We start from the raw sequence: 15,984 nt of genomic DNA on the forward strand, positions 1-15,984 counted from the left end.
ATTGCCTTTTACTATTATTTTTTCATTTCTGCACCGATTCACTTCAAATTGATACTGAACCTCTTTTACGACAATACGGTCAATCTCAGCTATGCATGGCCCCATTACCAACCCTGGGGCGCCCCCCCCCATAGACCACACCCATCCAAAATTGCCTTTTACTATGATTTCTTTATTTCTACACAGATTCACTTCAAATTGATACTGAACTTCTCTTATGACAATACGGTTAATCTCAACTATGCATGGCCCCATTACCAACCCTGGGGTGGCCCGCCCACATAGGCCACACCCACCCAAAATTGCCTTTTACTATAACTTCTTCATGTTTACACCGATTCACTTCTAATTGATAAGAACTTCTCTTATGACAATACGGTCAATCGCAACTATGCATGGCCCCATTACCAACTCTGGGGCGCCCCTGGGTCAAACATGCAGCGTGGGGATACGCGTCAGCCTCTGCCGCAACATTTCTAGTTATTATTATGCCCCCCTGCGAAGAAGAGGGGGTATATTGTTTTTCACATGTCAGTCGGTCCATCGGTCCGTCCGTCCACCAGATGGTTTCCGGATGATAACTCAAGAATTCTAACGCCTAGGATCATGAAACTTCATAGGTGCATTGATCATGACCGGCAGATGACCCCTATTGATTTTCAGGTCACTAGGTCAAAGGTCAAGGTCACAGTGACTCGAAACAGTAAAATGGTTTCCGGATGATAACTCAAGAATGCTTACGCCAAAGATCATGAAACTTCATAGGTACATTGATCATGACTGGCAGATGACCCCTATTGATTTTCAGGTCACTAGGTCAAAGGTCAAGGTCACAGTGACTCGAAACAGTAAAATGGTTTCCATATGATAACTCAAGAATGCTTACACCTAGGATCATGAAACTCATAGGAACATTGATCATGACTGGCAGATGACCCCTATTGATTGTCAGGTCACTAGGTCAAAGGTCAAGGTCACTGACTCGAAACAGTAAAATGGTTTCTGGATGATAACTCAAAAATGCTTACGCATAGGATCATGAAACTTCATAGGTACATTGATCATAACTGGCAGATAACCCCTAGTGATTTTCAGGTCACTAGGTCAAAGGGCAAGGTCACAGTGACTCGAAATAGTAAAATGGTTTCAGGATGATAACTCAAGAATGCTTACGGCTAGGATCATGAAACTTCATAGATACATTGATCATGACTGGCAGATGACCCCTATTAATTTTCAGGTCACTAGGTCAAAGGTCAAGTTCACAGTGACTCGAAATAGTAAAATGGTTTCCTGATGATAACTCAAGAATAATTAGGCCTAGGATCATGAAACTTCATAGGTACATTGATCATGACTGGCATGTAACCTATTGATTTTCAGGTCACTAGGTCAAGGTCACAGTGACACTAAACATATTCACACAATGGCTGCCACTACAAGTGACAGCCCATATGGGGGGCATGCATGTTTTACAAACAGCCCTTGTTATTTATATTATTAGCGTGAACAAACATCGGCTCCAAGTTATTTAAAGATCCGAATTTTAGTAGTGACACTTTTTTTTAACCCAGTAAAACCCCTGGTTACGAAAGATCTAGTGGTCTCTATTTGTACTGGGTGCTGATAAGGTGATCAGAGTGAAAAGCCAACCAGTATGGGAACACTTTTCTTGTTATTTGCTGAATTCGAAGAAAACTCTAGTCTTTCACTAGTAAAAGCTTTTTATGTCCCCAAGTCTATACTGGGTGACATATTGTTTTTGCCCTGTCTGTTGGTTTGTTTGTTTGTGTCAAACTTTAACATAGGCCATAGCTTTTGCAATATCGAAGATAGCAACTTGATATTTGGCATGCATGTGTATGTCATGGAGGTGCACATTTTGAGTGGTGAAAGGTCAAGGTCATCCTTCAAGGTTAAAGGTCAAATATATGGGGTACATAGTGTTCACAAACACATCTTGTTTAAATTAAGGATGTAAAGTATAGTAATTTCTTTTGCCATTGAATATATTCAAATATTTATTAACAGATTTTAACAGCTCAGAGGAACTAAGGATTGGGTTGGATGGTAGCTTGGGGAAAGCAAAACTGAACAGGATTGTTATGCCCCTGATTGAATGATCGGGGGTATATTGTTTTTGGCCTGTCATTCTGTCACTCTGTCATTCTGTCCCAAAACTTGGTTAAAGTTTTGCGATAACTTTTGCAATATTGAAGATAGCGATATTTGGCATGCATGCGTATCTCATGAAGCTGCACATTTTGAGTGGTGAAAGGTCAAGGTCATCCTTCAGGGTAAAAAGTCAAATATATGTTTTCAAAGCGGCGCAATAAGGGGCATTGTGTTTCTGACAAACACATATCTTGTTTTCAAGATGTTAATTCTGAGATTTTTTGTAAGACTAATAAATATGGTCAGATTTGGTGTTGATCATCTAGAAATACACTTGAACATAATTACTGTATATAATGGAAATGAAAATTTAATGTTTGAAATGTTTTAAATTTGAATTGCTAGTGTGAGGTATTTTGTAAAAATTTAAGTAATTTGCGGTATTTAATAAATATTCCAAAATGGTCATACAAATGTCTGATACTTGGTATTGTACATGAAACTTGCATACTTTGTGTTTTGTACTTGTTTGTAGTACAGTATTGATGTCTAGTATGTCAGAAGAGAAGTCTGTAATCTAATATGGTTGTTGTGAAGTGAAATTATTTGAGTGCTTTACAAAAATTAAGCTTATATTTGATGAAATCATCAAAGGAAGTTGGATGACAAATGTGTTGAAATAGACGACTTTAAACGAGCTTAATATGTACATGTACAGGCATAATAATGATGAACAATATTATTGTTTGTGTTGGTAATCACTTTATTGGGAATTTGATGAGCTTAATCCATAAATCCATGAAAAGCTACCTATTTTGGGAAAAAAATTTTCCCCAATATTCTTTAAATAACTTGTAATCATGTTCGATTTAACTTGCTGTTTGAGATAAGAGATATTGTGCGCAGTGAAATCACAGTTAACTTAAACCCATTTCTGGTCGTCATCCTGTCAGCTGGTAAAATACTGATGTAAGAATTGTGTTATTTAAAGGTTATCAGAACAGATAGTCTTGTTCTTAACACCAATCTAATGTATGAGAAAGAACAATAATATTTAACTCTTCACAATGTAACTTGTTGCTGACGACTTAAACCAACTTCAGTCATGGGCCTGTCAATTGTAAACACAACAATTATGGAGAGAAGGAAGTTTTACTCAAGCATGAGTTGTTAGTGATTCGGCATAAATATCTAGGACATACAGCAGTATTTTATTATTCCCAATTTTGACAAACAGAATGAAGATGGTGGTATATACTGTGGACATGTGTAAGGAAACTCAGATATTGAAACAAGGATGTGTTTTAATGACAGGATAACATTACCATTATCATATTTTGAAAAAAAATTAACATGTGAATTATATATTATTAAATAAGACAGATTTAAGTATGAATAAAGTATTAGAAAAAACAAGATTTGCATTTTAACTGGAATGTAATTTAATTAGACAGCTTGAAGTAGTTAGGATAAAAAAAATCCAGTTGTTATGACATTTTACAAAGTCATGAGGAAAATGTTTGCCAAAAAGAAGAAAAATAAACTTCGAAGAAGTGTGTATTTTATGGATGAATTAATCAAAGACTTGTCTATTGCTCATTGTTGTTGCCAGCTGTACTTCCTCAAACCCAACTTCAATCTTGATAAATACGGAGCGGTCAAGGAAGTGTTTTCCTCTGGCGATCTGGAACTTTTATCCATGAAACAGTGCACTGTTCATTTGTGTGTGGTTCGCAATGGGGTTGATGAAACAAATTTCACTTTGGAGGGAACTGCGCAATCCAATGAGGTGCTTATGAACTTGCTTATTGGGTTCTGTGCGTCTTCGACCATTTCCTTATTAACACTCTAGAAACCACATTTATTGTTCAATCTTAATGAAACTTGGTGAGAACATTTGTCCCAATGATACCTTGACTGAGTTCCAAAGTGGATCATGTGAGGTCAAATAACAGATCCGAAAAAGTCATGTGGTATAGGCACCGTGTTATTATCAATATCAATTAATTAATTGTTTGAGGGTATTGGACTATTCTTATTAGTAACTCTACTAGTGCTTAAAGAAACAAACTTGAGTGACAGCCCTTTTAACCCTTTCCAACTCAGAAGCAAAGTTCAAACAGCATGCAACCAGAACAGCCTGCAAGTAAAACTTGCAGTCTGTTCAGGTTTTATGCTGTTTGCTTCTCACCAGTTTCTAAATGAAGCCTTTAAAACTTGAATCTAGTAAGAAAGGACTTTAATTTAAGTTAACTTTCTAAGGGACATGGCGAGAAGACACTTTACTTAATTAGTTGCGCAAAGAATGAACATCTGCTTATTTATATATATCTTTCTTAAATCCTTTCATTACAAAAGCTTGAATATTTCTTAGGTCAGTACTTCATGTATGTTGTTTTCCTGACATTGTATTTGAGACTAGCCATGGAATTTTCTTTAATCTGTCAAAATCATACTTATTTAACCCATTTAAGCCTAGTGGACTCTCCCATCCTTCTAATTTGGATCAATTTATTTCCAAAATTAGGGATGTCTAGTATATTTATTTCTATATTTAGAATATTTTTTTTACAGAAATTCCTTCAAGCAAACAACGCAGACCCTGATGAGACGCGGCATCGTGCGGCATCTCATCTGGGTCTACGCTGTTTGTCAAGGCCTTTTTTCTAGATGCTAGGCATAAATGGGTTAATTGAACAAAAATGAGATAGATCCATGTTTTAGATTTAACAGGAAAAACAAAACATTATATTGGCTTGCTCAATATAAATATTAAGATTTCTTTGTTCCTATAAAGCAAAGTTGTTCTTCAAGTGTAGTGTGTTGATCTTAATGTAAATATAGTTGTGGTCATATTTCTAAAACTTTCAGTGACTTTTAATATTTTCGGGCACCAGTTTCCACATAAAATTCTGTATCGGAAATGGATAGTCGTATTTTCCAAAATATAAGTCAAATTGGTATGTAAGACGTATTCCCTGTCCCTAACTTTTTTTGATTCGTTATCAATATATAAGACACATCAGATTATAAGAGTGCCATTCTAAGACTTTCATTAAATATTCCCAAGTATGCATTCAAGCATGACAATCATAATGTTAACCCTTTGCATGCTGGGAAATTTGTCGTCTGATAAAATGTCGTCTGCTGAATTTCTAAAATTAGCATTTTCTTCGATTTTTTTTCCAAGAATACTATCAGAATAGCAAACAGTTTGGATCCTGATGAGACGCCACGTTGTGTGGCGTCTCATCAGGATCCAAACTGTTTGCAAAGGCCTTCAAAATCCGGTTCCAGGGCTCAAAGGGTTAAATTCTCATAATGTTTGATTTAAGATCAAAGTTTCCAGTAAGATTAATCAATAGAATTTTGATATTTTAAGTTAAGTTTACGTATGGGTTATGTATTTTATGCTAGTAAAATGAATTGTGACAATGACAATGGGTTTAAATATGTTGGGCACCTAGTTGCAAACAGTTGCATTCAAACATGTTTACTTGTTTATCTCTATCGTAAAACCATTGCAGTCCACAAAAGAAATGGACTGAAACTGTGTATTTTTTAGATAATCGGAAGATACATGTAATCTGAAAAACTGCAATGTTTGACTGCTTATCTTAAGATGTATTTTTTAACAACTTTTTCTTTGAAAAGTCAAATATTCATATAGTTTTGTAATGCTTATATTTCAAAGTGTTTGGTGTCAAGCACGAAAATTAGATCATTGACATATATGTTCAACTTAGGTAGGAAAAACATTAAAAATATTATTTTTTGTTTTCTTTCATGTCACTACCTTTGTGTGAAAACCATTACTTATAATTTTAAATTCTTTAAGAATGTTTAATATTGTTAACTAGGCATTGTCATACTTTGAAAGAAGTATACCCCATGATGTTATGAATGTCTTTTTTAATCGAAAGAGTGATCTTAGCTTTAAACTGTTCTGCCAAGGTATAAGGTTTCGATGTATACTGTCTAGAGAATTTTTTATGCAAACTGATAGGTTTGCTTACCTGTATGTCCTATTTTTGCTGATTTAAACCTCTCTTGAATAGCATTTTATATTAGCTTTTTAATCTTTAATTATTCTATCAAGTGTGGCCATAAATTTCAATATTAGATGGTACAGTTCTTTTGCAAGGATTCAATTATTATTTATTCAGTGGTATGAGCAAGGTTTTTCCCTTAATGCTCAAGCTTATTCATTTAAAGAGTAGTAATAATCAATATAGTTTTTGAATTATTGCATAATTTGGAAATAGTGATAAAAAAAATAATTTTGCAAGCTAGAATTTTTGTTTGTTTACCCAGATAAGATATAGGAGGCATTCTTAATCTCTTCCTTTGGATATCTCATTGTCAATGATAATTTTGATAAATATTTCCACTTCAATGCTATTAAAGGTATAAGAATGGAATTCAGTATGAGGCTGGTAGCTTCCCTAGTTCCTTACGGTATATACATATGAGGCTGGTAGCTTCCCTAGTTCCTTATGGTATATACATATGAGGGTAGTAGCTTCCCTAGTTCCTTACCGGTATATACATATGAGGCTGGTAGCTTCCCTAGTTCCTTACGGTATATACATATGAGGCTGGTAGCTTCCCTAGTTCCTTATGGTATATACATATGAGGGTGGTAGCTTCCCTAGTTCCTTACCGGTATATACAAGCCACGCTCTGGGATTACAAGCCTTAGTGCATGTTCTTAAAGTGTCATCCCTGATAAGCCTATGCAGTCAGTACTGGCTAATCAGGGATTACACTTTCCGCTTTTTATGCCCCCTTTCGAAGCAAAGTAGGTATATAGTTTTCGCACTGTCCGTCTGTCTGTCAGTCTGTCACACTTTTGGTGTCTGCTCTCTAATTCAAATAGTTTTCATCTGATCTTAACCAAACTTGGTCAGAAGTTGTATCTAGACAATATCTAGGTCAAGTTCAAATATGGGTCATGCTGGGTCAAAAACTAGGTTACGGGTCACTTAGTGCATTTCAAGGATTTAGCATGGTGTCTGCTCTTTAATTGAAGTAGTTTTCATCAGATCTGTACAAAACTTGGTCAGAAATTGTATCAAGACAATATCTAGGTCAATTTTTTAATATGGGCCATGCCGGATCAAAAACTAGGTCACGGAGTCACTTAGTGCATTGCAAGGATTTAGCATGGTGTCCGCTCTCTAGTTTATGTGGCTTTTTGATTTATTTTCATATTCTAAGACATTTTATGCCCCCGAAGGAGGGCATATAGTGATCGGACTGTCCGTCCGTCTGTCCGTCACACTTTGCGTTTAGATTTCGAAAAATGCACATAACTTCTATGTCGCTTCAGATAGCAAATTCATATTTGGCATGCATGTGTATATGGACAAGGCCTTTCCATATGCACACAAATTTTGACCCCTGTTACCTTGACCTTGAACTTAGGGTCCGCGTTTAGGTTTCTAAATCCGCGTTTAGGTTTCTAAATCTGCGTTTAGGTTTCGAAAAAAGCTCATAACTTCTACCAAGCGTTTATAGGGGGCATAAGTCATCCTATGGTGACAGCTCTTGTTTGGTACTGCAGAGTGTTATCAAGGACAGCACTTTACGCACATGCTGATAAATGAAGCCTGATGTTACCATAGCAAGGCTCATATATTGTTATCATGTGAATGATCGTGGGTCAGTGTTAACAAAACATAGAAAATGAAAAATGCTTTCTTATCATAGGATTCAAGATATTTAAATGTAATGTTAATAATACAAAGCTAATTATCCCCCGCCAGAGGCGGAGGGATATTGTTTTGGCGTTGTCCGTCCGTCCGGCTGTCCGTCCGTCCGGCACTTTTGTGTCCGGAGCCATATCTTGGAAGGTGGATTTCATTTAAACTTGGTATGAGTATATATATGCATAAGAGGATGATGCACGCCAAATGGCATTGTACTATCTGTTAAAAACAGACTTATGGCCCTTTGTATCTTGAAAAAATGCTTTTTAGTGTCCGGAGCCATATCTTGGAAGTTCTTTGGCGGATTTCATTGAAACTTGGTATGAGTATATATATGCATAAGAGGATGATGCACGCCAAATGGCATTGTACACCATCTGTTTAAAACAGACTTATGGCCCTTTGTATCTTGAAAAAATGCTTTTTACTATAGGCACTTTTGTGTCCGGAGCCATATCTTGGAAGTGCTTTGGCGGATTTCATTTAAACTTGGTATGAGTATATATATGCATAAGAGGATGATGCACGCCAAATGGCATTGTACACCATCTGTTAAAAACAGACTTATGGCCCTTTGTATCTTGAAAAAATGCTTTTTACTATAGGCATTTTTGTAACCATCATCCTCTCAAACATCATCATGGAAATGAAGTATGATTTACAAAGTGAATACATGTGACTAATCATGTTTCCAAAATGACACCAATGATTCCCTTACCCAATGATAAATGATTAACCATCAAAACATTTCCAGGTATGTCATGGCAGATGTTGTGTTCACTCTGCAACACTCTGAAAATTGAGCGTATGTAAACGTTGAATGTTTTTGTGGAAAATGCACGACTTATTAATTCACGTAAATAAATTGTGAAGGCTTAAGAACCTTCCTTTGTCTTAGTTTTGTGTTATTGTCCTCCGTCCGTCCATCTATCATTATGTTCATCCGTCCAATTTGCACCCATCTTCAAACAAAGCATATGTTGCGGGGGATACCTTGGGCCTTTCAGGCCCTCTTGTTTTTTATCAGTTTACACTTGTTATTGCACATTAGGTGAGTTGGATTAAAGTTACCATCCGTAAATAATATTTTAATGAAGTGTTATCTTCATGAAGTCCTTCTAAAAGGCACTTTTCCAATTGGGGAAAAGTGACAAAGTTCTCAATTCACGGTGCCTATACCACGTGACTTTTTAAGATCTGTTTTGGGAGAATAAAGGGCGACCCAGTTAACATTTTTAATGATGTCTTTTTAAATATTTCACCATTTTTAATGGGATAAAGTGGAGAGCCTGCTCATTTGTGAGAGTTTTCTATAGGTATCATGATCTTTTTAAGCAAATAAGTATTTGTTCAATAAAGTGCAATATATGCCTTACTTACCTTAAGTTTTAAAGTGAAGTGCAACCGCGCATTTGTAATATGAAGTTCCACACTGATCTGACATTTTTCTTACCGTTCAAATGCGCGGTTGCACTTTACTGAAAAAATAATTATTTGTTTAAAAAGATCATGATACCTATAGAAAACCCTTATGAATGAGCGGGCTCTCCACTTTATCCCATTAAAAATTGTGAAATATTTAAAAAGTGATCCTTAAAAATATTAACTGGGTCGCGCTTTATTCTACCAACACAGATAAAAAAAGTCACATGGTATAGGCACCGTGCCAATTGCCATTTGAAAATCTTTTCAAAGGACCAAAATTTGCATCAATTTTGTTCCCAAAGCGCATCATAAGAAAAAAGTAATGTAAAAGAATATTCTGATTTGTTTTGTGCAATTTAGTACCAATCACTTGAAAAAAACACAATTTCCAATCTGAAGTTTTCACTTGTAAATTTTTCCAATTTCAGTGTTTTTCACGATAATTTTTACCAATTTGCGAGGTATCAGCGCTTTTGCCAGTTGGGCCAAAAAATGGCTGTATTGTGGTGACATTGTTTGGAAAAAAATCTTGTCATCCCTATCATGTGTTTTGTTTACTTTAATTTCAGTTGTGCATGTGGGTGAAACTGAATTCTTTGCAAGAAGGCCTGATCACATACACTATCAAAGACCACTACTTACATGAGTGTCGACAGAAGGCTTCGAGATTCCTCCTACATTACGACGACAACGACGATGACTTTGCAGAGTTTGAACAGAAACTTGTGAGCACATTGCAACAGTCTAAGGATCCCAAAACTAAGGATTGTAAGTGAAACTCTTTCTAACTCAGAAGCAAAGTTAATTCATTTCAGGTTTTATGCTGCTTGCTGCTCATCAGTATCTAAGGGTTTGAAATGAAGCATTAAAACTTGAATCTAGTGACAAAGGTCTTTAATTTAATTTATCTTTCTAAAGGACTATAAATAGGTCAAAATACATATCCAAGTGGTAAAGGGTTAATGTAATTCAGTAAATGGAATGGTTTTTAATTTTTACTTTGTGATATATTGCTTATAAGGCCATCCTTAATAAATTGTTTGTTTGGCATAACCCGACCCAGGTAAATTTGGGTGGGTAGGTAGGTAGGGATTTTATTTATTTTTTTAGTATTTTTTTTTCTGACATTGAACTCCGACATATACCAAACTGAAAGTTAATTATCAAATAAAGCTCCAAGTCTTCTGTCTCATGAAAGGAAATTGGTAAAGATATTTCTGCACCATCCGTATCACTGCACGTGTATTCGTAAGTCTATTTTTTTGTATAAAGAACATCGAAACTATAATATAATCGACGAAAAATACTTTTACTCGAAAACGAGAGTCCGAAAAATTGTACGCATTTTGCTCATGAAATAAAATGTGCATATGGTTTGACTACAGAAAATGAAAACAAGTAACCTAGCAAATACATAATTAATAAACTATTTGGTTGACATATTACTTTACAATATGTAGCATTATAAGTTTGTGAGTAAAAAACAACAAAGTAATTAGCTCTATAACATTTTAATTTCAATCAAGAACAGAAAGGTGTAACATCTTCGACATGTAACTTATTATTTAATTATCGTCCTTTAATTCAGATGGATAGACGGTACAAAGTTGTAAAGTGATCAGCTTAAAAATAATTTATTGAGTGTTACGCTTCTTTTCATTTTCTTATTTTTTATACGACTTTTGCCATCGGCCGTTATATTGTAGGCAGACGACAATATCAACTGTGTATTCCATTATCTGCGCATGAATGACCCGATATTACCTGATAGCGAACTCAATGTTGATTGGCCAGCTACCATATGCGCTTCAAAACGTTCATGGAAACAAAGAGAAAAATAGTTATAAAAAAACAATCCGGATTAAAATGGCCGATGTTTTCAATGAAATTTAACTAGATTTTAGCATATTCGCAAATTATATTTTTCTTGAGCCAGTTTTAGCTATATTTTCGCAAATGGCGAACGACAGCGCGAGCCCTGTAATAGTGAGCATTTATTCCAATAATAACATGTTCGCAATGCTCGCGCTGTCGTTCGCCACTTGCGAAAATATTGAGAATTTGGCTCAAGAAAAAAATCTAAATTGCGAAAATGTGAAAATCTAGTAAAATTTCATTGAAAACATCCGCCATTTTAATTCTGACTTGTTTTCTATATTTGTCTCTTTGTTTCAATGAAAGTGTTCGCAATTCGAACAGTTAATGAAACCCGGTCTGTACCTGATTAGACATCGCTTGACCTTATTGTTATTGAAGTGCACATAATAGCTGGCCAATCAACATAAAGCTCGCTTACACATGACATGATGTTGTCGAATGAAAGGTGAGAATGGGTGGAGCTATCAGATAATTTTGGGTCATTCATGCACAGATGTTGTATAATTTGAATACACTTTTAATATCGCAGTCTGCCCTAAAAATAGCGGCCGGTCGTATAAAGAGATAAACAAATGAAATAAAAACGTGACAATACCCGTCAATAAATATTTCTAAGCTGACCACTTTTTATCTTTCTACCGAATATTTACCGATCTGAATTAAAGAGTGATAATTAAATAATTAGTTCTATGGCAATAATATCACACATCTCTGCCTATTGCCAAATTAAATTGAATGGTGATTATAAATTAATTTGTTTTTTACTCCCAAACTATCCTGAACAACAGCAGCGCATTTTAATTAAAGGGATACGAGAAAAACAGGAGCGGTTTAATTGTATTTAAAGTCTAATTAATTGCATATGCATATGTCAAATAAATAGGCAACTTGAATAAATACCGGTACGCGTTTTGTTTATTGCTATTCTAGATATCCTTGAAAGAGAATTCAATTAAATGACGCAAATTACCGGAAAGGATAAAAAGCGGAAAGGAAAAATTTAGCGCAAAGAATTTTCGGCGAGCAAATTTTTTTTGGAAAGTAAAAAAATAAATTCAGTCGGGCCGATTTTAGTGGGTCGGTCGGGTTATGCCAAACAAAAGAATTTTTAAGGATGGCCTAAATAACTGATTTCTGGCCATTATATTTTATTTCCCAGACTGGCAATCCTCACGAATTTTAATAAGCAAATGGAACAGGATGCAGCCACTCTTCAGCATCTTGTGGTTCAAAGAAATTGATATTGTAATTATTGTCCATTAACAATTACAAAGTTAACATAACAATCCTATCCTGAGTGTTTCTAAGTAACTACATTGTATCAATAAGCCTTTCCAGTTGTTTGATTGGATATCTCCATTAACCATTCCAAGAAAGTTAAGATGGATGGGGAAAATGATAGCATCATAAATTAAAATAAAAATTGGTTTCTGCTCTACAACTTTAAATCATATGTAAATCAAATGTCATTTGTAAAAAGCAAAGAGCAAGACTTTGCAAAAATTCTTAAAAGGGGGGGGGGGGTGTCTCAAAGTCTCATTTTCCAAAAGCAGAACAATGGTTTGTAAACTTTGTACGTAGCAATTACATTTTGACGTTAAATTTTTTACTTAAAATTACATCATGATCACTTTATATACTGGAGATAAACAAATAAAATCCAAGTGGATAGGATATATGCCATGCTATCAGGAGATCCTCCATTCAATCTATGCTCTTTTTCAAAATCTTCAAATTTGTTTTGTTTCTTTCCTTGAAATGAACTCAAGAGTATATCTATCAAATGCTTTCAGTGCAAAAGGGTTTAAATAAATTAATTTAAAACTAAGGTAATTAAGGCATGTTTCAGTGTACTTGCTGGTCGCAGTGCAGACTGCATCAGAGAAACGTCACAGTCATCTCAGCCAGGGTCCAGGACGGGCCATCTCGACTCGCGATCTCTTTGCTGAACTGGCTTCTGACCGGCCTAGGAGCAGCCCATCTCCTAATATTGAGGATACCTCGGACAAAAAGGCCACTGGAAAAGACAAATGTGCAAATGATGATAATGCAGTCAATTTTGGGGAAGAAAGATCATCTGGTACATTTGGCGACAGTGGCCCAAAAGTAGTCCACTCTGGAAAGGAAGTCGAATTGGATGTGATAATATCAGCTCCCTTTGATGATCTTTTGCCATTTTCTCCAACAGATGATCCTATAAAAAATGATTCCAGTAATGAAGTGTTTAATGATCCGACGTGCAAGTCCGTTGATGAACAAACTATAGATAAGTTGTGTGACAGTCTTCATATTCATCCAAAGGAATTACCAGAACGTCTGCAATCCATACTGAAATCTATCGATAAATCTATTGATTCGGGGGACACTTCAGTTGAGCTTCAGCCTCGAAAGAATATTTTTGACAATACATATATAGATTTAAGTAAGTTTTCAGCTAAGAAAGAGGAAGATGACAATAACAATGATAAATCAATGGACAAAACATATATGTCTATGAGATCAATAAAAAGGGAACCAGAAAGAGAAATGACAATGGATGAAGATGCAAAGAAACTTAAAAAGGGTCAAGATATTGCGAAGCTATTGCAGGCGGCCATTTTGGATCGAGATGAAAAGTTGGCAGAGGATTATGCTCGTCTGCTTTGCAGGGAACGAGTCGCAGTGACTGTTGATGTGAAGTTGAATCTACCAGATGAGAAAGAGAAGGAATTTGAGTAAGATTTACTTATAACAAATATGTTTTTGCTAAACAAAAGGCATCATTATTTGGAATACAAGGAAATTGCCATAAGTTCAAAGGCGGAAGTCGCAAGAATGTGATTGAAGAAACCTGCAGTGTTGTTTAAGATGTTTATATAAATGGCTTGTGGCATGTTTGACCATTTTTTGTTCAAGCAGAATACATTCTTTCAACTGTTATTATGTAGAGAAGACTTTTAAGTACTGAAGCTCAATACAAATCAATATAGCAAGTATATGAGTATGAACAAATAATTGAATAACAGTGGTCTTTATGTTGTATGTAATTTACTGTCCTGAATACATGAATTTATTTCCATTTTATTTCCCTAAAGGGAGGCGTATAATGATTGCATTGTCTGTGCTTCTGTTTTCTGTCCTGCCATTGTTTGTCTGTCCCACTTCTTGTGCAGGACTATGGCATGCGAAGTAACATTATTGTCTTAAACCACGGTTTAACAGTTTTCTATATAGTTAAGAGACTTTGAACCCGGGTTCAAAATGCCGTTTGCACATTACATTTAATTCCTTAAACCCAGGTTCAAGACTTTGAACCGCGGTTCAAAGTCTCTTAACTCTATAGTTAAGAAACGACCAATGAAATCGTGACATTTGCCTTTTAATTGTGGTTTTAGCTCCGCTGATTGGTTGTCTCTGAATTATGTAGATGAGAGATATGTATCTATTTTTAGACACAATTTGAACCGCGGTTCAAACTCTTGAAATCGGGTTTAAGGAATAAATGTGCCAATGGCACTTTGAACTCGGGTTTAAAGTCCCTTTACCCTATAGTTAACTGTAAAATAATTTATGTGCATTACACGCGTCTTAACCCCAGTTTAAGACTTTGAACCGCAGTTTAAGACTTTGAACTGAAGTTCAAAGTGTCTTAACCCTATAGTTAAGAGAGGACCAATGTGCAAACGGCACTTTGAACTCGGTCTCAAAGTTTCTCAACTATATAATTAACTGTAAAATAATTAATGTGCATTCCATGCATCTTAACCGCAGTTTAAGACTTTGGACCGCAGTTCAAAGTCTCTTCACCCTATAGTTAAGAGATGACCAATGAAGTCGCTGCATTTACCATCTAATTGTGGTTTAAGCTCTGCTGATTGGTTGTCTCAAATAACAGATTTGTATCTATTTTTAGACACACTTTGAACCGCGGTTGAAAGTCTTGAGCCCGGGTTTAAGGAATTAATGTGCAAATGGCACTTTGAACCCGAGTTCAAAGTCTCTTAAATATATAGTCAACTGTTAAACCGTGGTTTAAGACATTACTGTGCACTTTGCTTGCCATATAGGGCATAACTCAGGAAGTTATTCAAATGAAAATTCATACTGGGCATTAAGGGGAAGTGACAAGTTCTTTAATTATCTCAGGATTTACAGAGTAGTTGTCCTTGAGTCATTTTTATTTTGATGATCGTAAGTATCAAAGGCATTTAAATAAGGCATGGTACATTGATTGAGGACATGGTCAGGAAGTGCAAAGTACAAGAACTGCAACTCTCTTCACTCTTGTCAGATTTTGTTCGGAGTGCATTTTGTTTATGTTTGTTTAGTCAGTACATGTATCTTGTGTGGAGCATAAATCTGGACATACTGAAGTATGATGAACCATTATAAAATGATAAACATATTAAAGAGAAGGACCGTGTACGAGAATCATCACTCTTTATTTTGTATTTACAGTGTTATAAGCATTTTTTATGTAACAAGCACCAGTGATTTTTTTGCTCAAAATTACCGCCGATTTTCGGCTGCTTCCCAATCACAAAATTCCACGCTTTTTCCCAAAAATCTGACCAAAATTTTCCAAAAAAGCCAATTTGCAATAAAAAAATTATTTTATTTTTTTTAGAAAGAAGTCTCTTATGACTTAATTATAATTTCTTAACTCAAGATCTCAACTTTTTTTTTTAAACATCCTACAAAATATATAAATTTAATTAATCAATACCTTTTTGTCGATAAATAATTTCCAAATTTGCCACTTTTATTTATTAAAAAAAATCCCAATTTGACCAGACTGCTTTTCCAAAAATGGCTAGAAAAACCTCTGAACATGCACCTAAAAACAATATTAATTCTGTTACTTATAATCATATTT

The 15,984-nt window shown here is 35.2% G+C and overlaps 1 protein-coding gene across 5 annotated transcripts in view; it reads left to right on the forward strand.

The window, feature by feature from the left end:
- Window positions 1-15,984, forward strand: part of LOC127844183 (ranBP-type and C3HC4-type zinc finger-containing protein 1-like) — an 81,399-nt gene that overhangs the window by 40,333 nt on the left and 25,082 nt on the right. For 2 of the 5 annotated variants that reach the window (XR_008032597.1, XM_052374245.1), the window contains exons 1-3: window positions 3,098-3,904; window positions 9,821-10,019; window positions 12,979-13,843. Coding sequence is in view for 4 of the 5 variants with exons in the window: in XM_052374245.1 (XP_052230205.1) it covers window positions 3,605-3,904; window positions 9,821-10,019; window positions 12,979-13,843 (1,364 nt within the window). In the remaining variant the exon portion in view is untranslated. Of the gene's footprint in view, window positions 1-3,096; window positions 3,905-9,820; window positions 10,020-12,978; window positions 13,844-15,984 lie in introns of those variants that run through there. The other 3 variants (XM_052374246.1, XM_052374248.1, XM_052374247.1) reach the window with 3 other exon arrangements.

The sequence above is a fragment of the Dreissena polymorpha genome, chromosome 9 (assembly GCF_020536995.1).
Source record: "Dreissena polymorpha isolate Duluth1 chromosome 9, UMN_Dpol_1.0, whole genome shotgun sequence".
Taxonomy (NCBI): domain Eukaryota; kingdom Metazoa; phylum Mollusca; class Bivalvia; order Myida; family Dreissenidae; genus Dreissena; species Dreissena polymorpha.